At 28.2% G+C, this 25,221-nt stretch overlaps 7 protein-coding genes across 9 annotated transcripts in view; 2 read left to right on the forward strand and 5 right to left on the reverse strand.

Moving 5' to 3' along the window:
• Window positions 1-683: 683 nt before the first annotated feature.
• Window positions 684-7,352, reverse strand: LOC108753927 (protein SDA1 homolog). 2 transcript variants are annotated; one of them, XM_018495924.1, is made up of 10 exons: window positions 7,012-7,352; window positions 6,708-6,803; window positions 5,916-6,020; window positions 3,742-3,840; window positions 3,138-3,653; window positions 2,821-3,055; window positions 2,444-2,579; window positions 2,037-2,352; window positions 1,133-1,960; window positions 684-926 (listed from the first exon to the last, which is right to left on the reverse strand). In XM_018495924.1, the coding sequence occupies exons 2-10, from the start codon at window positions 6,792-6,794 to the stop codon at window positions 726-728; spliced, it is 2,523 nt and encodes an 840-aa protein (XP_018351426.1). In that variant the 5' UTR covers window positions 6,795-6,803; window positions 7,012-7,352; the 3' UTR covers window positions 684-725. The 2 variants fall into 2 exon arrangements, with proteins under 2 accessions (XP_018351426.1, XP_018351427.1); XM_018495925.1 differs by lacking the exon at window positions 7,012-7,352 and having other exon boundaries at window positions 1,133-1,621; window positions 1,652-1,960; window positions 6,708-6,794.
• LOC108753928 (origin recognition complex subunit 5) lies at window positions 4,372-5,907 on the reverse strand. The gene has a single exon (XM_018495926.1). The coding sequence runs from the start codon at window positions 5,681-5,683 to the stop codon at window positions 4,376-4,378; it is 1,308 nt and encodes a 435-aa protein (XP_018351428.1). The 5' UTR covers window positions 5,684-5,907; the 3' UTR covers window positions 4,372-4,375.
• An 856-nt stretch (window positions 7,353-8,208) lies between the features above and the next one.
• LOC108753857 (cyclic AMP-dependent transcription factor ATF-6 alpha) lies at window positions 8,209-12,193 on the forward strand. The gene is made up of 8 exons (XM_018495791.1): window positions 8,209-8,290; window positions 8,597-8,785; window positions 8,960-9,138; window positions 9,219-9,438; window positions 9,935-10,491; window positions 10,586-10,752; window positions 11,151-11,770; window positions 11,884-12,193. Exons 1-8 carry the CDS (start codon window positions 8,209-8,211, stop codon window positions 12,138-12,140), a joined length of 2,271 nt encoding a protein of 756 aa, XP_018351293.1. The 3' UTR covers window positions 12,141-12,193.
• A 1,262-nt stretch (window positions 12,194-13,455) lies between these two features.
• On the reverse strand, window positions 13,456-14,045 carry LOC108753865 (sulfiredoxin-1). The gene is made up of 2 exons (XM_018495801.1): window positions 13,805-14,045; window positions 13,456-13,631 (listed from the first exon to the last, which is right to left on the reverse strand). The coding sequence occupies exons 1-2, from the start codon at window positions 14,013-14,015 to the stop codon at window positions 13,483-13,485; spliced, it is 360 nt and encodes a 119-aa protein (XP_018351303.1). The 5' UTR covers window positions 14,016-14,045; the 3' UTR covers window positions 13,456-13,482.
• LOC108753864 lies at window positions 13,909-16,902 on the reverse strand. Its single transcript, XM_018495800.1, has 4 exons — window positions 16,269-16,902; window positions 15,656-15,954; window positions 15,091-15,559; window positions 13,909-13,957 (listed from the first exon to the last, which is right to left on the reverse strand). Exons 1-3 carry the CDS (start codon window positions 16,375-16,377, stop codon window positions 15,293-15,295), a joined length of 675 nt encoding a protein of 224 aa, XP_018351302.1. The 5' UTR covers window positions 16,378-16,902; the 3' UTR covers window positions 13,909-13,957; window positions 15,091-15,292.
• A 1,367-nt stretch (window positions 16,903-18,269) lies between these two features.
• On the reverse strand, window positions 18,270-20,823 carry LOC108753868 (transcription factor A, mitochondrial). Of its 2 annotated transcripts, XM_018495804.1 has the most exons (7): window positions 20,760-20,823; window positions 20,567-20,673; window positions 19,854-20,217; window positions 19,671-19,769; window positions 19,084-19,444; window positions 18,725-18,957; window positions 18,270-18,367 (listed from the first exon to the last, which is right to left on the reverse strand). In XM_018495804.1, exons 2-5 carry the CDS (start codon window positions 20,641-20,643, stop codon window positions 19,241-19,243), a joined length of 744 nt encoding a protein of 247 aa, XP_018351306.1. In that variant the 5' UTR covers window positions 20,644-20,673; window positions 20,760-20,823; the 3' UTR covers window positions 18,270-18,367; window positions 18,725-18,957; window positions 19,084-19,240. The 2 variants fall into 2 exon arrangements, with proteins under 2 accessions (XP_018351306.1, XP_018351305.1); XM_018495803.1 differs by lacking the exon at window positions 20,760-20,823 and having other exon boundaries at window positions 20,567-20,742.
• A 3,796-nt stretch (window positions 20,824-24,619) lies between these two features.
• LOC108753851 (serine/threonine-protein kinase fray2) overlaps window positions 24,620-25,221 on the forward strand; it is a gene marked incomplete at its 3' end in the record, with an annotated part of 9,284 nt that continues 8,682 nt past the window's right edge. Inside the window, exon 1 of the mRNA XM_018495785.1 lies at window positions 24,620-24,623. Coding sequence (XP_018351287.1) covers window positions 24,620-24,623 — 4 coding nt within the window. The remainder of the gene's footprint in view (window positions 24,624-25,221) is intronic.

Raw genomic sequence — 25,221 nt, forward strand, 5'->3', positions numbered from 1 at the left:
ATCACTTTATATTATATTATATATATATATGTATTCTATTAGCATACAGTCTATACATGTATATTCAGTATGAGAATGTTTATATCATTCCTCATTCTATAGTGAGAGAGTAACAATTTATGTAAATGGCATGAAATAAAATAAAAAGATATTCAATAAAGAATTCTAGATCTAATAGACATAATATAAATGTTTATAGACAACAGACTCGATTCGCTAAGTTACAAATAATTTTCGCTCACTTTTGTTACTTTGTATCAATATATTTCTATTTACATCTCACATTTACTTCAACAATCTCTTTATAATTTATCCTGTTTTATTTTTTATTTGATTACAATTTCTCTTGATTTATCTCTACAGTAAAAATTAATATCAATATAATGATCCTTCTGTTATTCACAAATAAACGTGAGACGAACTGAGACGAACGTGAGTAAAACTTTGGAAATTACGTTTATATCGAAATATCATACCAATTGTTGATGTAATCTTAATAAAATTGACACAGTATAGAAAAGAAGTATGATTCAGTACTTATATAAAGAAGGCAAATAAAAATATAAAGAAAAGCTTTGACGTGCTTATAAGTACACACTCATAATCCATCTTAGCTTTTTAGTCCGAATATAATATATTTAAAAGTACATTATTGTACATTATATTTGTACATTATACGCCTGTTATTAAGAAAAATGTGGAGTAAAAATTAATTACAATACTAATTATTTCATTCTTTTTTGCTTTATCAGATGATTTTTAAGAGCTATTTGTTTCTCTCTAAAAGATCGCTTTACTTTTGTTCTTAATTTCTGCTTTAACATTGAAAATGCTTTTCCTTTTCTCTTCTCACGATTTGTAGTACTGCATAATGGATTTTGTCGCCGATCCTTAAAACCGAATTTGTCTCGTTCTTCTTGTCCCTTCTGTAAATTTAATGATGCTGATCTGAGCTCTATTTTTATATATCAAATTAAAAGAATCATTTATACTGGCCGTAATCTGTTAACTTATGCCATAATTGATAACAATTGATCAATCATAATCGACTATTCCTCTTTCATTCGACTGTGACTGGTGAATTCTTAAAAATTACAGTCAGTATAAATAATCCTTAATATTTTATACGTACCTTAACAGATTTCTGTCGGGCAGCCTTATCATGCTTGCGTTTCTTATATATATTTTCTATATCGCTAAGTTTTACCAATTCTCCACCTTTATCTGTCTCTATTTGATCGTGCGTTCTCTTAACGCTACGTTTAATGTATGTTACGTCTTGCTTTGCTAATGCGACATCAATTTTTCTGAAATCCTTATCCGTGAGTAATCTTTCTGTAGATATCACAGATGCCTTTGTTTTTCTCTCAGCCATTAATTCTTCATTTTTTTCAGATTTAAATTTTGCTTTCTTCTCTAATTTTTCTGCCTTCTTTTCTTGTTTTGTTAAAGCGTTTTTCTTTTGCAAAATTTTACTTGTTTTTTGTTCTCCGCTATTCGCTTTACAAGTACTCTGCGCACTATTGTTCCCACTATGTGATAACGTCAAAGTTTTATCATCCTTATTTTCGCTAATGGAAGATTTCATCGATTCACTAGTCAACTCGTTCTCATCGATTTCCTTGTCGCTGATTTCCTCCTCACTGATTTCCTCGTCGCTGATTTCCTCCTCACTGATTTCCTCGTCGCTGATTTCCTCGTCGCTGATTTCCTCGTCGCTGATTTCCTCGTCGCTGATTTCCTCGTCGCTGATTTCCTCGTCGCTGATTTCCTCGTCGCTGATTTCCTCGTCGCTGATTTCCTCGTCGCTGATTTCCTCGTCGCTGATTTCCTCGTCGCTGATTTCCTCGTCGCTGATTTCCTCGTCGCTGATTTCCTCGTCGCTGATTTCCTCGTCGCTGATTTCCTCGTCGCTGATTTCCTCATTGTTTTCACTTACATCAATCCACTCGTCATCGTCCTATATTTGAATAGATTTTTATATAACTTATATCAAAAATAAATAATTGGAAAAATAATTGAATGTTTTCACTTACTTCTTCGTCGCTATCACTGGTCTTTTCAGTATTTTTAGCAGGTTGATTGTATAAAATTTCTGCTCCTGGTACAAACTCGCTTGCTCGAATTTCACCATATTTGGAAGACTTTATCATAACATTAGCTTCTGTAGGACGGCCTTTGTCTTTTTTACGTAATAAATCAGGCATTATACGCCTGAATGTTCCAATTAAAGAATGCGCTGCCATCATAACGGAACGTTCCTTATAATGCTTATAGCGTGTTAAATCCTCAAGTAGATCCTCATTCATGGCCAATGGACATCGTGTACATATTTCGCGTACAGTATTTAAACTGGAAATATATATTATAAATAAATAGCGAGATATAAACAACACAATATACGTATTCATAACAAATAAATTATTAAAATGGATTTACATACCCGATAGCCATCACATCCGCAGAATTTCTTTCCGTTATGAAATTGTTTGCCAACGTCTTCAAAACGGGTTCTAACATATCAGGTGGTACTAATTCATGTGAAGCCTGAGCTACAAATTGTAAAAGTTTCGTAACCTCTGAAAAAAAACAAAAACAAAAATAATATCTAAATAAAGTTACGCAAATAAAGAAACTACATATTTTTTGCACGATTCAAAACCGATAAAAATTGATAAAGATTGTATAGCAATCAAGAAAATCAACAGTAATATTTACCTTAAAATATTAAATAAAGACAGATATTTATTAAAAAATTTAAATATTTAGCAATTAGACAATATTAAAATTATAATAACTACGTTATATTATTAATCTTACCTCGTTGATGAGGCTGAAGAAATCTTTGTATATACGGATAAAAGTTCAAGAGAAATAAACTGTGTAAGCCAATAAGTCTAGACACAACATCCAGAGTCATAAGTTTTACTTCAAATCTATCATTATTTTTTTCTATCTGCTTGAATAATTTTTCAGCAAAATCTTGTGGATCGTGAATTAGATGCAATGCTGAAAAATTATACTGCGGCGCTTTAGATTTCTTCTTTTTAGCTTTCTGAAAAAAATACATTAAAATTAGAAGTTATGGTTTATATTTCTTATAAATATCACGATAAATTTTGTAATGTTAAACTTACTACGAATGATTGTTTAGCTTTCTTTAATTGCTTCTGACGTTTCTTCGTTTTTTTGTTTACTTTATTAGCCATCATAATTTCCTTCATATTTAGCTCATCATCTGAATCACTGTCATCACTTTCTTTTTCTTCCGAACGAGTTCCCAAAAAAAATTTCAAACTAGCAACCATTACTTTTGTTATTTTCGAAAAGCAACCTGTTGCTATAACATTAACAGTCTTGACGTCGTTCCAAACATTTTTATTGTACAATTCTATCATAATATCCACAGACATCTTCGCGGCTCTGACATTAGGATCTTTTAACATAGAGAACATAAAATTTTGTAACACTGTATTAACTTTGGCATTTTTATGCTTTGCATTAATATTTTTAATGTCTGTGACAACATGTGTTTGGAGGAATTGTCTCAAGATTTTATCTTGACATCTTAAAAGTTCAAAAAATAAACTGAGAAGTGCAGTAGGTTCTAAGAGGGATTTGTTGCGTAGTTGAATCAACGCTTTACAAAATGTCTGTAAAGAATATAATTATAATGTAGTAATAATTTGTATGCATTCATATTTGATAGCATAATTTAATTTCCATGTATATTATGCTTACCATTCGTATTTCATTGTCTAGTATGATGTTATGAGTTTGTAATATATCGATAATTTCTTGAGGATATGTTTTCAAATCATTTGGATAACAATGAGCAACCTGTAATAATATGCATACAAATACGTATAGTGCCCATTTTGAATGATTTCTTAAAATTATAAGAATAATAATTGTGCAATAAATTATAATGAATTATTATCTATACAATACTGTTATGTATATTACTTATGTATTTATGTACACACACAATCGATAACTATATTTTGATTTAAATATTTAAATATTAACATTGAAAAATAAGAAATGTTTAAATAAATACAACGTACGCGTTTATAAAACTTTTAATAAAAAGAAAATCAAATTATCATATCAATTTACACACAAAATTAAATTTCTCATAGTTTTAATTTATTTCATTACATTACAAATTACTACATATTATTACATATTTCATATATATAAAAATAAAATCTTATTCTACATAAATATCTAACATAAATATATATACGTAAGTTTTTTTTTCTTTATTACTTAAGAACTCTTCGTATAATAAAATGTTAACCAAAACTATTAGAAATAAACACATACATAAAACTATAACTAAAGATGAACATAAAAATTATATGAAGTATGTTTAAGCCATATTCAAGTAATTCTTTATTTCAAAGCCAACTGTTTTAGCTACAACGATAATAAAGTCGTGACTTGCACAGCACTTGAATTTTGTTTCATCCAACTGCGTAATGTTATCTCCGACGATAGATAATAAACCAAGCTGGCACATGGTAGAGATTTGAGCGAGTAAATTAGCATTGATGTCTACTTTTTCATCGAGAATAGCGCAAAAGATTGCGAGCATTCTCGAGATAGTAAATACTCGACATTTCTTTTCCGCATCTTTTCCCGTTTTCTTAATTGACCGTATCTTTTTTTTTCTCTTACTACTTTGCTTCATAAAAATATGCTTGTCATACTTAATGGGATTATACGAAGCTAAATACGCCGCGATTAGCATGTACTTCGCGTAAAACGGTAGTTCAAAACTTAAAGCTAGTTTTGTTGTCGACTCAATTTCTCGAGACATTTGATAATCAGGTTGTAAAAAATCGCTCGTAGAAACTCTAAGATAAATAATTTCCAAATTAGATCTCAAAGTAGCAGAGATGTTCCTCCATAGTGCAGTAACGTTATCTGGCTCAATTCGCTTACTTTCAATAGGTTCTACATATTTTGCAAAATTTAATTTAACCATGTGCCTAAGCTCGTTTAAATCTCTACAAAATCGGAAAAATACAGAAAGAAAAAGATTCAAATAATTCTTATAAAAATCTGTATCATAATTCATTGGCTTATCTAATAATAACAATTGTCCTAATTCGTCCTTCGTATATTGGGGAAAATAAATCTTTACGGGCCTCAATGCGCCTATCTTGGTATTGAATTTATCCCAAACAATCTCGCTTATCAAAATCGTACATATATTAATATCGGCTAACTCTCTGAGTCTTAAGATCGCTGGCAAAAAAGTCACATCAAAATGCCTTATCTTATGACATTTATCGAATACTAACACAATCGGACGTTTATCATTGCAAGAAATCTTTTTAAGCGCAATTATAAAATCCATAATATTGTCGCAGTTATGTTTCAATTGTGTGTCATCACTTGATTCTTTTATAGATGTGACTAAATCATCCAAGATGTAATTATATACGTGTTTACTACCTAAATGCTCTATACAGTTAATATAGCTAACATTATACTTTAAATAATTGAGCAAACTTTGTATAATTAACGACTTTCCAGTAGCCATGTGTCCATAAACGAAAATGCTCTCTGGCATCGGTTCATCTGCTATGCCGATTAAAGAATACAGCCGTGATACAATTTCTTCACGGCATATAATGTTATTTTTTCTTATCCTTTTTAAATATTTTTCCATGATTAAATCTTAAAATTACTCAAAAAATAAAATTGGAGTACAATCAATTTTTAGTTTTTATCGTTGATTGTGTCACACTTATCTGAGAGACAAACAATTAGCTTTGATAAATTAGTTCTTATAATGGATGTTCCTTATAGCGTTCTTATAATGGACTTAAGATGATACTTAAATTTAGCCAAATCGCATATATTTTTATTACTATGATTTAAGCATATGTGTATGTGCTAACCTGAGCCAAGAAGGTTACTAGTTCATCGAGACTTTTGTTAAATTGTGTAGGCTCCAGACGGAAAATTTCTAGAATAGACTTATAATGCAGATGTTGCTGAAGAAACTGTAATTAAACATATTATGTTAAACATTTGAAATAATCATACGGTTTTCTTTCTTTATGTAACACATATACTAGAACAGGGATTGTAAGTTATCTTATTTTTAAAGTCCATGAAGAAATAACTGATCATTATAAGAGAAAATGTAATAAAGTCTAACAAAACATGAGAACTAATAAGAAAGTATCTTTATTACAAAAAGCATCTTTGTTCTGCAGATCTTTGTAGCTTTATAAAAAAGAAGTCAAAACTGAGCGCAAGTATGAAAATAATAACGTTTTCAATCACTTATGTTTTATCAATATGGTATATAACAAAATAAAATTACATAACCAAATATTTCATATAAATATATGTATTATAAAAAAATTATATACAATTAATAAAGCAATGCCACAATGAACAATAAAATATAAAACAAAAATAAAAGCATTGCTCTACGTGAGAATATGCAACTAATAATATAAACTCGATAGATTCTGTGTATAATCCCAAAGCTCATCCCACGTATGTCTTGGATTTATAGGAAACTGGAGAGTTAAAGTAGATAAATCACAATTTCTTTTGGGAATTTCATATTTCATTTACATTTATAAGATATAAGAATATAATAATATAATAATATAAGAAATATAAACAAGGATATATCTAATATAGAAAAATAAAACACAAAAATATATAAGATTTACCTCTTCCTTGTAAGACTCCGGATCTCGTTTAATAAGATTCTGCAATTGTGGAAGATTATCTGGTAATTGATTGTTATGTCTTACCATTTTTAAAACCTATGCAAATAAATAATTATAATCATTATAAGGAGAAAACGCAATAGGATTTAACGAAACACGAAAAGTAATGAGAAAAGCATCTTTATTAGTCAGATTCTGTATAGACTTTCGTAGCTTTAAAAATGAAATCGTAACTACTCGCGCTATCATTCTTTTATAAAAAAAAAGCACAAGCATGAAAATGATATGTTGCTTTTATACATACGTTTTATATGGGTTTCAATGGGTTTCTATTATTTGATCCTTATAGATCGTTTTCGATCCAGATTTTCAATGAAACGCTGCAATTTTATCCTATACTCATTTGTATATCAAACATCAAATTGCAACTTCTCAAATCTTAACAACTTCATTTACAACCTGCACACTTGTAACTTCCAATTCAATATACCCTTTCTTCTTACTCCACGTGCAACCAAAGACTGCGTTCAGAAATATCACCCGGGTGCTCCTCAGATGTCATCCTTGTTTAACGTTCGGTAAACAACAAGGATAATATGACATCCGGCAAGCACCCAGATGGGAAGTCACCATTTGTAGAGCGTTGAAATGAGTAGGAGCACCGACGAGAAAATTAAACTGGTTTTACATTAGTTGCAAGTTGATCGTTTGCAAGCTGAAGTTTGTTACGACAGCCAATATGAAGCGTTGATTTCAAAATGCAAGCTTCAGAGTGGCTGTCGCAACAAATTTGCAATCGGCTTGCAACTAATGTAGAACCGGCTTAATAGAGGAGAAAAGAAGCAAGCGGCACATACAATTCTTTAAACATTTTATTGACAATTATCGCTATCGTTGATTAATGATAGCCAATAAGAGATCGCGCTTTCTTCTAGAATTATCCTGCCATTGGTTGTCGCTAGTTAACGATAGCGTCAATTGACTTTCAATGATGGAACCAATCAGCAATCGCTTCAGTATTGTCTAGATTTTGTTGTAGGGACTCTACCCAGTCTTGTTCCGCAGTGATTTCATCCTCAGAAATTGTATATTCCAGTGTATCTGATTTCTGATAGATTGAAATTATATTATTTCTATCGCTATCGCTATTCCTTCGCATTGTGCCTGGGGCTTAAGTTCTCATTTCACAAAAGAGATATATGAGACGTGATGCGCTTGGTACAATAAAGATATAAAAAATTGCTGTTTTTAATTGCTGTCAGAAACTGCTCTCAGAAACTGTTAGGAACTGTCAGATATTAGAATAGAAAAACATCTTTATAGCCACCACAGCAGTTAAATATCATCACACAGATATAAAACATACATAAATATAAACATACAAATATAAACATACTCAGCTCTCGCTGTGTCATTAATTTGAGTTTGAATTTTTTCATTGAGTGTTTCAATATATAAAATTCCGCGTTTACCGTCGAGGCACGCTTTGTTGAGTGGAAACATGCCGAGTATAGAGTTTGGACAACGAAACAACGGTGGAATTACATCTGAGACACAAATGTTTCCAGAGTTTGAATTTTTAGGTTAAGTATTATTATGTATATTTTTTTATTATGTTGTATGTTGATTATATATATGTATAAAATCTAATAAAGTAGATAAGTAATGTCATAATTTGACTTAATGTTTGCACATAGATGAAAGAATTTCTTATTTATTTTGTATGTTGTCTATTTCTATCTCACAATCTATTAATATAGTATTACATATAAAGAGTAAAATAAATAATATAGCATAGTATGTAAGGAAAGTAAAATAAAATTGAATATCTGACTTTACAGCGTTATGCATTAAAAATATTCTATAATTATCCGAACATTTTTTTATAGAAGGAAGCAATCAATTTGTTTCCGATGATCTTTTTCAATCATGGAGTTCTGAATTAGGAATACCTATTATGCCAGAAGGAGATATGATATTGGATTATGATAAAACTACAAATGAAGGAGTGAAAAATATTTTTGACTTATGGACCCCCTTTAAAGAGATTGACTTTAATCAGACACAAAATAACTCGGGTATATTTCATATATATATGTGTGTGTGTGTGTGTGTGTGTGTGTGTGTGTGTGTGTGTGTGTATTTTCTATGTATATATATATATATATATATGTATATATACGTACATAGATACATATATATACATAAAATATTATCTTTTAGAAATAATTATTTACCTGAAATTTTTATAGGATTGGAGGAAATAAACGAGACAAGAAATGAAATTAAATTTGAACCTGAAAGTCCAACTGTACAATTTCCATTATCACCCAGTAGCCTTAACCATTCAGAATCTAATGATTCAAATAAGCAAGTGAAATGTTCAATGCAAGAAGTATCTAATTGTACAATGCAAGATATAAAAGCAGAAGTATGTTCCATAGGATATATAATGTTGACAAAAAATGTAAAAGTTTAATGCATATTTAATAACTGAATTTTTTCTTTTAGTTTACTTTAGAGACACCAATAATTTCTTCTCCGCAATGCACGTCTCCATTATCACAATCACCTCAATCACCTTTAAATTCATCAAGTGTAATGCAACAAATTAAATTCATGCCTGTTAGTAAAGAAGACACAGAGCCTCCAAAATATATACTCGCAAAAGCGGATTTTGCGAAGCATGCTCATATCCAACCTATAAATATTGCACAAAATATAAAATATGGTAAAAATATTACATCATCTTTATATAAGATAATCTGCAAATGTGTTTGCAACAAAAAAAGTATATTATCTAGAAACTACTAAATTTGAATACATGTGATATCATTAAACATTAGAACTATTGAAAATTCTCATCTTAGTGTGTTTTATTTTGTCTAAAAAAAATAGCTTTTATTATTGTGGACAAATTATTTTCATAGTCATTATTCAAACTTGTAGTGTACTCAAAATATTTGTTACTCTCTATAAATTAATAATAATAGAAAGAGCATGTAAGAGTAAGTTATAAAGTTTACAAAAATAACAAACTAAAAAGTTAAGATATAAAAATTCACTGTAATTAAATTTGAACAATAATCTGTTCTCTATGAACAAAAAGTAATCAGAAAAATATTTTTTATATATAATATATAATATATAATTTTACACACACACACACACACACACACACACACGCATATATATACATATGTCTAGAATATTTTTAATATCTACAGGCGAGCCTCAAAATACTATTTTTCTCCAAGACTTTGGTACATTTGCACAGAATGCAAATTCACAGCAAATATTGTATCCCTCAAAACTTCGGATATTACCAGCAAATAAACAAAATTCATTGAATATCAACTCAACTGATAAAACGGAAACTGCTACATTTCAATTACCACAGAATGTAAAAATAATTAATACTATCAAATCAAATATTTGTCCAACGAATACTACGGAATCAATAGATACTTCTACTATTTTAAATAATGGATCTGTGAAAAGTAACAATATTGTTGTTTCAAACAAAACCATAAGTTATACACCACTTCAAGTAATGCAGAATAAAGTAAACTCCAATTCGTTAATTGTACAAAATGAAGCGATTGATCTCGTGAATTTGCCAAAAAATAATCAAGAATATAAATTAAAGGCATTAAAAAGACAACAAAGAATGATAAAAAATAGGGAATCCGCTTGCCTCTCACGAAAGAAGAAAAAAGAATATGTATCTTCTTTGGAGAAACAAGTATCCGAGTTGAAGGAAGAGAATAGACAATTAAAATCGGTAAACAATCTATGCTTTATATGTACATATATACATTATAAATTTTTAATAAAAAATATAAATTATTTTTCAATATTATATATATTTTTTTTAGGAAAATACAATCTTAAAACAGAGACTGTCAGAAATGGAAAACAATATCACAAATAATAACAAGCATAAAAATTTCAATTTTAATCCCTTGAAAAAGAAAATAAAGGGAAGTGCCGTTATTCTTTTCGGTATAATTTTCATGGTATCGTTCAACGTTGACGGCTTTAGGTAAGCGTAACATTACAGTGCATTTTTCTACTTATACATTACACATGTGATTTAATAAAAAGAGAGTGTAATTTAATTTTAATATTAATAATTTATACATGTATCTTCATAAAATAAAATCTGAATATGTTAAGTATTTTATTTTTTGGTACATGTGTGAATACAATACAAGAAAGAAAATTGTTTCTAAAGAGTTGCTTTATAATTTAATTTTTAGCTTTTATTAGTTTTAACATGATATAAAAAGAAGGTATAATGTCAAAGTTTTTTTTAAGATTCGAAATTTTCTTAAAAATCAGTGAAGATATTTTGAGATTTCTTAAACAGACTATTTGCATTGTATATTTTATAAAAATTACATTTTATACGACACAAAAATTATCTTTTTATTTTTTAAGGGGAACACTTTCACAAAATGTACATTTTAAAACTGAATCTGATAGTTTATCAGTATCTATAGCAAAGGATAAACATAACAGAAGATTGTTCTGGACGGTAGATGAAACCGATAACAATATGGAAGATCGAATTGAAGAAAGTTTTAATAAAAGTATACCGACACATCAACCGATATGTCCAATGTATATTAATCAGAGTGAGTCCATACGTTTAGACAGCGAATTAAGACGTTGGATCGTTGGTGAATCTGATCAAGATAATCAGACTGCTCTAAGAAAAACGAAATTTCAGACAGATTCGTTAAATGTATCGTTGTCGAGATCGCCATTAGAAGAAAAAACTAGAAAGAAATTGTACTTATCACGAGATAGGAAAATAAAAACTATGCATAAAATGATCGACATTCCTGCCGTTAATCAATATTCAGATAATAATGCAATTGAGATCTTTTCTCCAATATTGAGCGAACATGCTTCTTTATTTGAAGCTTTAGGAAGAAAAGATGATACATTTTATGTTGTCTGGTTTAGTGGTGAACATTTATTATTGCCAGCTTCCCGGAAGAATAATACAGCTAGACCTAAAATGTCTTTAGTTCTACCTGCTGTGTCTATAAACGGTAAATAATATTATATGAACCAACATCTACCAACATCTATGTTCAAATAAAAAATGAATTTAATGTAACGATATATAATGACACATAATATTATAAAAACGTTTTTCTTCCAGGTACATTTTCAACGCCACCTAATCATATAACAATGATGCAGATTGATTGCGAGGTAACTAATACGCAACTGCTACATTTACAACAATCCATTATACCTGTCCATTTACGAAACAGTAAACCTATGAGTCAATCGAATCAATCTCATTCTGTTGAGGATATAGACAATCCATCTGCAGATAATATCACTAGAAATTACAAACCGTACTTTTTGAAAGAAGCTAATAGAAAACATCGGTATAGAAAACACTTTATGTAATGATCACATAAATAAAAAAATTAGAAATTTTGACATTTTGTGTAATAAGAAATACGCGCATATAAGTATGTTCCTAGTCTTAATATGAAAAACATAAAGGATTAACTATGCGATATAAAGATAATATACTTGTTTATGCAATAATATAATTATATTATACTCTAGTTATATACATATATAGTAATATATAATTATATATTGAATCGTAATTATTTATATTTTCTTCATCATTACCTTTTTCAAACTTTTCCTATTTATCATTTTTGGAAGAAATGTTATGAAATCTTTATCGATACAAATGTATATTTTATTGTATATTTAAATTTTGATAAAGATTTCATAACATTTCTTCTAAAAGTGGGTAAATAGAAAATATCTGAAAAAGTTATACATACTTTATTTTTAAATCTAATATTTATTTGATAATGCACTGTGAGAGTTACACTATATTTATGATATAATGTGAGAATTTGATATCCTACTACTATATTATTCCAAATTTTTATAAGTTTCTGTTTTATATTTTTTTATCTGTGATATAACATTTCATATAATAGTCATCTACATCAAAATAATAGTAAAATTTTAAAAACTGCACAAAAAATTTATGATTTATGATTCATCAATTTATTTGGTATTATTTTGCAAGTATAAAATAAATTTAAATGCAAATCAGTATAATTAATTTAAAAAAGTATGCTTTTGCTAAATATTATAAACATTTCATTACAAATATTTAATGATGTTCAGATATTTGTCAAATTTTAACAAATATTCAAAGTTATTGAATATAATTATCGCAAAATTAAATGCTATAGCGCACTGTATTAATTATTGTTTTGAAATCATAAAATAATAACTAAAATTGTAGAATCCAGGTTAATTTTTATTATATATTTTTAAATGATAATTATAGAAAATAATATATTGTACATTTTCTATTTATTATCAGATATAATTAAGCAATGAAAATCTCTATCATTAAATAATAAATTTTGAACTTTGATTTTTTTTTCTTTGAAAGTACATATATTATTATTGATAGCACATATTGTTTATCTATTATAAAAAAATTAATCAATTTTAAACTCTCAAATTTTATTTTAATTTTTGCAAGTAGAGACCAAACAATTAATTTTCTCTATTTCTACCTTCGTTCTAATTGTGTGTATGTATAGTGTATATATCAGCAATGTTACTATAAAATAAATTAACCACATATATTAAACATATATATTATTACATATACATATATTAAATATATATATTATTTTTCTTCAAAAATTATGTTATACAATATATATGTGTATAATAGTAAAAAATATATGTATATACATGCAATTCACTTCAAGTCTGGAGTAGAATTTCCCAGATAACATCGTAAATCTGTTAAAGTTGATTGAATTATTTTGGCTTTAATAGACGCTTTACCTAGTCGTTGATGGGCGGTATAACGATGGCAACCACCAAAAGAATAATAATAGTCACCACCTATAAATATAATCAATAAATTTAATTATTTCTCCTAGAAACTTCACAGTGGTTTGATCTCGTTTGTTTATAAATTACAAAATTGGCACAATTATAATTCATAAATTAGTGAAAATGTAAAAACCGTGATGGTAAAAACTACTTTTCACGCCGCTACACTTTAACAGCTTTACCTTTGCTTCCTTTGATCCACAAAATGTCGATGGGTGGTACTGTGTCCTCAGTTTCGATATTTTTCAACGCATTCATTAAACTTTGGACCTTTTCCTCGTTCACATCGGCAGGGAAAGGTCTGACAATTATGTCCATTGGAACGTCGTGCACCTCTGCAAGAGGACTTGAATGAATTGAGCTGGCTATTTGGCATGCACCCTTACGTATCATTTTAGTTAACGTTTGATAATCTCGCGATGATCTTACGCATGCATCGATGTGCTAATGAATAGCGATTGACGAATAATTCTTGCTATTGCATCAGAAATTGAGAATACATTATATCAGTAGTGCGCAACCTTTTTTAAAAATTATTTTTAGAGAATCATTTTCAGAAATATAGATAAAATCTTGCGAGTAACATGTTTATTTCGTTTGCATGAAATAGAAAATTCAAAATATATTTTTTATTTTAAGCCGTCACGACGGACCGCAAAAAATTCACAAGGCTGCAGGTTGCGTATTACTGTTATGTAATCAAGAACAAATTAAAAAAATCTTTTATTGCCTTCCATCAATCTGATGGAATCGATCAATGGTAGAGATAACAAATCAAAATTGATATATATGTGCATTGTAAACTGATAAAATATCTCTAACCTCGATACTATCGATGCTATCTCTAGGTTAGAAATTTTTTGACCAATCAATGAATATGATCATATCTCGCGCCAAATTTTTAATTCTCCTTTACAGTAGAAATTTCCTCAAAAAGAACAAAAGTACAATACCGTATGTACATACGAGTATGTCTAAAAAGCGATTTTTTTTTTATTTCAATCACAAATTAAGAAATTATTATATATATTTGTATATCTTGCTTGTACTATTGGTTTTTAAAGATATACTAGTATTTTTTTAATCTGCTTTTAGATTAGGATTGTATAATAAAATTGTAAGATAAGGTTTAAGTTTTTACTAATTTTTTTTATATTTACATATTATCATAAAATAGAGAGAAAATATTGATTACGCATTTCTTAACAGTAATTGATTGCACTTTGTTATATTAATTCTATCAAAGTGTTGGGAAATAATAAGCACCTGATAATTCATCAAGCACTTGGACAGCTTTAGTAACCGTAGAAAAGAACAAATCTTAACGTTGTGAATTTACAACGTCATATAAATATAAATTACAAACAGTCATTACATCTATGTACAAAATCTATTTTAAAATTATTATAATTACATATATTTATTATAACTATTTTCTAGAAAAATTAATGTGCCTTTTATACAATACCTGTACGCTTATTCAGTTAAAATCACAACATAATGCTGAAAACGTAAAAAATATGATACAGCTGCTGATTTTTAAAAATAATATATTAATTTATATTCTTCTGAAGAATATAAATGAACAACCTTCCACCTTTTCAACATTGTACAAAATTTCCAACGATAAAATCCCATTTTATCTTTATTTACTCCATTATCATGAGTAATTATGCATTTGTTGGTACTGCAGTATTATAGTAATAATAGAGAATAATAATATAGCGCATCAATACAAAACTAAACATATATAAGCAAAAATCATTAAGTATTACGGTGAATAATGCGAATGATACTTTAAATATATAAATTAATCTAGGTTTAACATTGCACAACATCAAAGCAATGACTAATAAACTGTTGTCTTGTGCTTCGTATAATGTTGTACAGCTGTATAAACGTCCCATCATCAATAATAAGTAAGGTATAATAACTGCCTGTGAATATATGAACAACATATATAAGTTATTAACATGAGTATTTCAATGAAATATAAGATAAGATTGTACACAAATATATATATTGTTGTATACCTGTCCAAATAAATAGTCGAGTTTCAGCACTAACAAAATATTAACAATTCCAGCTAGCAAGATAAAACTGATATGATTGAATAATAATGTATATAACATAAATTCTGATTTAGATGCTTGTTCTGATGAATGCATATTCTTATTACTGTCATTTAAAAAACTTTCATATCTGTTATCAAATCTTGTGCAATTTTGCAATTTTGTGTTGCTATTGATATTGCATATACCATTTCTGATAATGTCCTCTCCAAAATCAGATTCTGCTTTAAGATTGTTGCTTTCCATTTGTGGATCATTATCTGCAAAATATTCTTAAACTGTATCTGTTCAAATCAATTTATCTATATCTATTATATATTAAAAAAGTACTACTAAATATACTCAGAATTACATGTTTATCTTTTTCTACAACTTGGTAATAGACAGAATGCTAACAGAAACATAGAAAAATTTATCAACAAAATATGTATGATGATGGCAAATTAAGAACAAAAATCAAGTAGAGTTAGATATATTTATTACATATAATTTAATGCTGATTGATAACAGAAATAGATTACACAAATTTTGTTCGATTTCTAATACCAAGCTGAAACTTATTGGTTATGTTTACCTTTGATTTCGATCGGATTAACTCTCCCTGTAATTCTGCGTAGACGACTTTCCGAATTTTCTAATATTCGTCGTTTTCTCGCTTCTCTCCTGGCGTTGATTTCAGCCATCGTCGTATTTCGCACAATTGAAATTGAATATGATAATTTAATACACGAATCCACGTGAGCCCTTTTGTAACATGCACGTTCAAACTGCACGTTATTTAAGAAGGAAATAGCCGAAGAAAATTAAGTGACATAAATTTCTGATTGTATATGACACAATGACATGGAAAAAACGTGCTTTCACGATTTCACTATTCTTCTTCTTGAAAGCAGATTTTTTTCTATTGGTGTAACGGATATTTCCAGGATTAAAAAGATAATTAGAGGTTAAGCTAAATAGACCTATTTACTTTATTATTTTTTAATTGCGTGATTTGTAAACAAGACTAATTCTCATGACTAAACTCCCATTTGAAGTGTGTATTCCAGTGATTTCCAAATATTCTAGATGAGATTTTGTTCTTTAGACTTGTAAATCTATTCGCGTTACTTGAAATTTCCCAGAATTTTTGTATTTAAAATGAGATAAATATATATTTGGGTGTTGAAAAAAGAGAAAAACGAAGATGATAAGTGCAAAAAGTACAACCAACATCTTTTGTTATTCAAGAGATGCTTGTACACAGATTGTATTTATAAAATAAATATTATAATTTCTAATTTTTTAGCAACAGATAATATAATGTATTTAACTTTTTTTAACCAATGTCAGTGCATGTATGTATGTACTTCTTGAAAACATAAAAGAAGTTGAAAAAAATAAACAGATATTAGAGCGATTTCGATTAAATTTCAATTGATTTAATTAGCAATTAAATTATCGAATAATGTCTGGATTCTTAATATGGATAGATATTAATTTTTTGACATATGGAAATTAAAAAAATTGAATTAAGAATGATTTATAATTAGAAATTTTGTCGCAAAAAATTCTAGAATAATTTTTTTCTGATTTCAATTAATTGAAGAAACAGTAAAGAATCGATACAGGGAGTAGTGATATTAGATTTTTGAGTTGTTAAAAGGAAGAATACAAGAACGAATGTTTGATAATATAAGAAAGTGCAACTATATTGCCGACTCGTTTTCTAGATGTCAATCTCCTTTTCTTTAAGATTCGTTTTCTAGATCTTCTTTTCATTAAGAATAAGAAATTACAAAAAATATACAAAATTAAAAATAAAAAGTTAATTTTAATATATGAAAACCACTTCAGTTTTGATAAAAAAAAAGAATAAAAAATTATAAGTTAAAGTAGTTTCTCTTCTAACGAATTTTCTTATTCTATACATTTGTCTTTTCTTAATATAGAATAGAGAGATAATGGATTAGAGACATAATGGTTACGCATAGGCGGCACGCCATATTTTTATTATTATATTATGCCATTTTATAAATGAAGATTGAAGAAGAAATCCAAAATAAGTTTGCGCATTTCTGTCAAATTAGGACTATAATGTGGATTGATGAACTTTGACAAGAATATTATTTAAACTGAAAAAAAAAAACCAAATATATATATATATAAAAGTATATTAGTTTTTTGTTACTATTTGGATTGAAACATTAAGTATTTATAATTCATAAACATATAACATTGTTATTCACACGCATATAAAAAATAGGAAGATAAAAAATAATGCATATAATTTCAAGATAAATTTCACAATTCTTAAAAAAATAATGATATAAATTTCCTTAGGCTGGGTTGTTCCACCTTTCAATAAATTTCAGCTCATTGTCATCTTCTCTTACTCTCTTATGCTCTTACTCTTTTACTCTTTTGTTTATCTAATAGGTAAATTATCATATAATTTATTTGAAGATAGAACAATCAGCCTTTAATAATGTAAATATATGTATGTATAATATTGAATATAAATATAATTAATATATCAAATGCAAATATATAATAAATGTATATATCATTATAATATCAACTGCAAATGTATAATGAATGTATGTATGTATAATGTTGAGATAGCATAAATTATTGTACACGTCTGCTGCTGTCATCATCATAATAGTCATCTCATTTGGGTTAGTATAATTTCTATAAAAAAAGAAGAAAGAAAGACAAGATGTTAGTATATACATTTAAAAAATGAAACAAAATTGATACCGATATATTTAGGATGTTAATTTCTATATATTATGTGCAAATAAGGATAATTAATTAAACATAATAGGAATATTTTACACAAAAATGTAACGGGTTACATAAATTTATTACAGAAATAAACTATATCCTATTTATTACATATTATAAAGTGCATAATGTATAAAAATAAAATACAAATTATCAATAGGTTTCGGTATACACAAACGATATTTATTTATACATAAGATTTAAAACGCAAAATATTGATATTAGAATACCAACTGTACCAATAAACGTGTATTCTCTTACCGTCTTCCAGTTTTCACTAGTCTCTTTTAGAACTATTAAACCTCTTTTCCATATTGAGACAAAATATGTATATATCTGTGTATATATATGTGTATTTTGAGGTTGATCAACTGACTCTTTGACTTCGTTTATCGATATATCCACTGCCATTTTTCTTGGACATTCCACTGTAGTTTGTGAAATATTTTTATTTTCATAAAGTGCCATGTCCTTTGTAGAATCATGTCGTTGATCTAGATATGAATGTTTTATAATTTTACAAACTGATAAATATAATTTGTTCAAGTTAATACGATTTTCTTATTACCACTGTATATGTATAAATATAATTTGTCAAGTTAATACAATTTTCTTATTACCACTGTCATTATCAGGATCTTTTCCAAATGTACAATGTATAGTACTAGTGCCCCAACCTATTTTAATATTCTCTTTATTTTCAATTCTAACAGTGGAGAAATTTGCAGCAATGGATTCAACAATAGGTATACTACATTGGTTGGGGCACTCTGAATCCTATTTTTCATGTTTATCTGTCTGAAGTTTATGTTTAACATTGGATTTTACAATATTATAATGACCTGCTTGAATCATTTCTTCTTTCCATTTTTGCATTTCAATCTTATATTTTTTTGCTAAATCATTTGCTTCTGCATTATATTTATTTCTATCTACTGTCGTCATATTTTTCCATTCATTAGCTAAATTACTTATCCAATCCTAGAAATATAAAAAAAATTTGTTAATAAAAACTTAATAGTAATAGCAAACTTTAATAAAAAAGCATTTAAGCAAAAATCCTAAAAAACTCTTAAAAATTTTGAATATCTTATTAGATTCATATTTTTATATACAAAACAAAACTATGCAAAAAGGAAAATGTTTCTAAGTAACTTATATTAAAATAAGGTACACCCAAACCTAAGAAATTGCATAGTTAACTTACTTTTTGTAATTCATATGATTTTTTGGTATCCTTTTTATTTTGCATGAATAATACGAAGGCAGATGCTGGCCGTTTTGGCATTCCAAGTTCCATAAATTTCTATAAAAAAAACCAAAGAATTATAGTTATTATTTAGAAATTTTAATATATATACAATATATGTAAAATAATCAATGTCAATACTTGTTTAATTTTATTCTGCTCCGAAGTATGTTCTTTTTTCAATAATTTTAGTTTCTTCTTCTGTTCATTAGTTAAAGAATTTTCATAATCTATTAATTTCTGTTTATATATAGAATATTGTTCATGAAATTGCATCTGCAAATTTTGCTTTATTGTTGAGTCAAGTTGTGCCCATTTCTCTGATGCTATTTTCACAAGTTCTTTTTGTTTGCAATGAGGATATTCTTTTAGCAATTTGTTCTTTATAGAGGAGTAATATAAGAGATATGCGTTTGGTGGTTTCTTTGGCTTTGGTGGTATAGAATCTTTTTCTATATTCTGTTTTGATTTAAGTGTAGTAAAGTCTTGTGCAGAAACAAATTCCCTGATAACAAAATTTAATTTTTTTCAATATTAATTTTTTACATTTTAATTAATTAATTTATATCCATAACTTTAGAGATAAAAAATATATATTGTTATACAAATATTTTAGTTGTTGTTTTAACCTATTCTTTTATCCATATTAATTAAATTGTATTAGAGAATAATTGTGTCAACAGAGAAAGAAAAATTAAGTGATAATCTCCATATAATGGTAAATTGCAGTAATAATGTTGACGCTTCCGAAATGCTTGGTCTCATTTCATATTACATGTTGTTTTATAAACATTTAAAAACTATTATTCAGATTTAAATTACCAATAGTAGAAAAATAAAATAATATTCTTTACCTAGTGCAAAAGAAATTTAGCGGATTAAACTGTTTCCTATTAATAGGAGACAGTAATCTCCAGGTTGCCGTAATCATGGTACACGTGATTTCGGTATTACAATTAATCTGAAACAATTTTGAATAACTCTTCTACAGATATTTTAATATTTTGATAAAAAATAGTTAAGAAATTCTTATAGAACGAGACGCACTCAGTAACATGCAAAGAATCGAAACAATCGAAACTGTGTTTAGGTTAAAATTTCTCCTCATAAAGGTGCTCTCACATGGACACAAAAAAAGAAATCGAAAGGTGAAATAATAAAATAGTAAAGGTGCCTTTTCATGCCGACGCTCGACCATGGTGGAAAAATGTCTAATGCCTAATTCATACTGGCGCAGCAAGCGTCAAGTAGCAGAGCAGTAACCAATCAGTGAACCGATATTTACAATGGCGTGAACAATATCACTTTGTTGGTTGGTTGCCGGAAGGGATAAGTGCAGAAGAGACAGTGTCTCTTTCTAATCTGTCTTGTGTTCCGGCGCGATATTCGTCGCACCCGACACGCGATATCCAATGACAGTATACCTTTAGAATGAGAATATCGGTAAAACTGTACACTAGTGTGCCGGAATCATAACACATAAAGCATAAAAAATTCAAACAATCAGAGTTCTTTATTTCATGAAAAGGAAGGAAACGCAAGACTTTAATTGATTTATTTTCTTAGGGTGCAAAGCCATACAGCGGATTAGCGGAACGTAGAACGAGAGCAATTCAACTCCTTACCTTAAACACTCCTTACCTTAAATTTCAATGAAATTATGCTCATTCGACGCGTGTTTGCATAACACGAAAGAATCTGGCAGTTGTGTCTATGTTGTGCCTAATTCCGCGAAGTGAGATTTAATCGTTAAAGTCGACTATTTAGATTAGAAAATCTATCAGCCACGAAACACTGCGATGCGAGCATACGTTGCGGTCACATAATACTGTGTCGAATAATTTCATTGAAGTTGAAGATGAAAAGCGTCTTCTGTATAATTACCTAATAATTTATCTTTGTACTTACCACGTTAGTATTCCGCCAATATTTTTACACTGAAACATGAACTTCTAATACCCATATAGCATAATGAGCGCAGACTTTGCACAACTAATCATAAATTGTTATTTCATAATGGTTACAATCACATTAAGACTAATTTCATAAATTTTAATCTTTAATTATTATTTTTAATGAGAAATGCATTTAATTCTGTACTTAGATACATGATAATAAAAAATAAGTGACAAGTACAATATTTAAACGTCATTTATGGACTTGCTGTTGATTCCGCTTTCCCTCATTGCGCTCCATGGAGATGGAGGGATTCGAAACCGCGTAACGCTCGTGATTGGTTCTGCACTCGTTCTGCTATTCCATTACATGGGTTTGCACCTTTATGCATTACGTGTTATGCATTATGCAAGAATCTGTGCTCTCCGTTTAACACGCATTCGACAATAAGCCATTAGTCATAAATCAGAAATTAGAAACTGAAAATTGATCAATCAAAGTGGTCAATTTCCAACTTTGAACTTCTGATTTATGACTAATGGCGTATTGTAAAATGGCCATAAAACGAGAAGTATAACTTCTATTTTATGGAAAGGAAAGAAACGTTGATTGATATATTTTTCTTATGTATTATGTGTTATGTGTTATGTGTTATGCATAATAGCATTGCCGCATACAGAACGCGGGAACGCTTACCGCGCAGCGGAAGTTATCACACTAACCAATTCTATATTCTTAAGTCGGTCTCACATACAAAACTTCTAGAAATGAAATTATATATCTATTATTTCCGAGCAAGCGAAACGTTGATTGGCTAGTGTGCCAACTTCCGCCGCGTAGCAAGCGTTGCTGCGTTTTGTGTGCGAGAGCTATAAGAAAAATTCTACCAATCGAAGTTACTTGTTTCCTTTCTTTTCATAAAATAAAGAACTCTGATTGGTTCAATTTTTTATGCCTCATGTGTTATGCGTTATGCAACAATCTGTGCTCCCCACTTTAGGGTATATCCACATAAACTTGCATAGCCGCATAAACGTATGCATAAAAAAAATTATTCAATAACGTGCGTTTTACGTGCGTTTTTATAAGATAAACGATTGAATAATTTTTTTATGCATACGCTTATGCGCTATGTAAATTTGTGTGGATATACCCTTAGCCTAACGATGTAAATTAGACTATAGGGTGTAGCCATATTAGTCTTGAGTCTTGATTATCGGTCATTGTCAGTTGGAATATAAAGAACTTATAAATTGTTACGCGTGTGTGAGAATTCCAGCAAAATATTAATCTTTTATCTTAACTATTATTATATACTCTATAAAATATTAATATTAATAATAAATTAATATCTAGAACTCTGTTTTAGACTTCTAAATATTCGAATCTATTATCTCTTACATGGTTGTATAAATTATAATTTGGTTCTGGATTAGTTTGTCTTAGAATACACAAGACTTAAATACTGTAAAATTACTTAACAATTTGCATTTGACCGAAGAATGGACAGCTCTTATAGTTTACGATTTTAATTAGCAAATTTTTTGGAATTGGGCAATTATTGTTGATCAAAACAAAATAATTTTTCTGCAATTGCTGTGCAAAGATTTATATTGTAGCTACGTTCTGGCCGGAATCTATTTTCTACTTTTTCGTGAAGTTTTAGTGGTAAGTATTTTTTTTCTTACAAAATAGCTCAAAAGAAGTGTACAAAAACGTTTTTAGAAAAACATCCAATATTTCTGTCAATATATTACATTTCAATATTCACTGTCAGTACTGCAAAACCTATAGTTTTACGTTACATGTCTCACAGATCTTCAATATTGATGGAACGCAGCCTTGATTGATACTTAAAATGAGCCAACATAAAATTTCATTTTATTCTTTATTACAATGCATATACATATGACAATGTATCAGCAAAACTGCTATTATAAATCCAATCAGTAATTAGATTGTAATAAAACATTACATCGACAACAAAGAAACAAAGGAACCTAATATACCACATATCACATAAACTCATAAACAAGCACATTATTTAACAAAAAAATTGACAATAACATTTGAATTTACATTTGCATTTAAGTTCAAAATTATGTACTAAGTTTACATTCGCGCGGACACTAAGGAATTTGCAAGAGATGAAAAATCATGTAAAAAAAAAAAATAATATTCGGTATCATGAAAGCCCAGTAGATCCACTGCCAGCAACATAGCCAGCAGACTGTACAATTTCCAGCATAGTAATATGCAAGCAATCCTAGGAAAAAAATATTATATGCCACAAGTATAATAGTATGATACTACAAGTTTAAATTTTGTATTCATTAATATTCAAAGAGAAACAAAAACTTAATTCAGAAAAAAAATGATAGAAAAGAAAATAAAAGATTACTAAAAAGTAAGTAATTTCCAATTGTTGAATATCAAATCATGATTTTAACTGAAAGGAAATAAAAATATTGGACAGAGAACCATCATATGACAAGATACTAATATCTGAGATGGTCTTTCTAAAGAAAAGACACAAGGATTAAATAAACAGAATGACACGGAATCTATCAGAATCACTTTCCGATAGATATATTCTGTTAGTTCAGTCATTATCCCCGTCATAATATCCCTATTCGTTAATATCCCCTCCTATTACATTTCTTCTTCCTTTTTCGTCTTTTCGTTTCTCATTCCAACAACAGAAGTGATACTTAAGTATAACAGCCAAAGTTTAAAAGCTCCGTAAGAGGTTTTATTAACAAAATAATTGCGGATTTTCATATCCATATTACATTTTATTAGATATTGATATTATCACACAGACTTTTAATTAATTATATCTGGCTTCAAAATTGTAACATTTCTCTCTATTATTACTGATAGAAATTACACTCACGTAATCAGCACAATAGTAATCAAAAAGAAAATGTAGCAGGCGAATATAAATATCTACAAATGTTGAAAACACCTATATACACTGTAATGTTTGTCACATTAAGAATGACCCAATAATGGGTCGAAAATGTTTTGTCTTATTATTAATTTTATAAATATTAAATTGAATTATTATAGCAACGAACATTCAGCTAGGCTTGTAGCCCTTTTTATATTTTAAAAGATACTAAATCTTTATGCCAAATGTATGATAAAATAAAAAGAGAATAAATGGTATATAAATTGTTATCAATGTTATCATTTTACTTTATATTTTTATATATTAAATGTATGAGTAGTTGACTTTTGTGTACATATATTGTTAGTGCAAAAGTGCAGGTTTATCTAAAGAAACTTCAATGCAGCTGCTAATTTTTAAATATTATTTCTATATATTATTTACTTCTAAAGTAAAGGAATTTTTTTACATGTTCACAAGGCACTATGCATCAAATCACAATATTTTTTATATAACTACATATTTATTTAAAAAGTCTAGTAGGACTTTTATTTTGAAAAATCAATAATGTTACATTTACAATAAAGATTGTCTCACAATAAAATATAATATTTTTCAACACAATATTGTTTGTTTTAAATTGTTAGAAATATTCAAATTACTTTTGACTTTTTTTAAGAATTTATACTATGTGTATATATATATATATGTATATATAAG

The sequence above is a fragment of the Trachymyrmex septentrionalis genome, unplaced genomic scaffold (genome assembly GCF_001594115.1).
Source record: "Trachymyrmex septentrionalis isolate Tsep2-gDNA-1 unplaced genomic scaffold, Tsep1.0 scaffold73, whole genome shotgun sequence".
Classification (NCBI taxonomy): Eukaryota; Metazoa; Arthropoda; class Insecta; order Hymenoptera; family Formicidae; genus Trachymyrmex; species Trachymyrmex septentrionalis.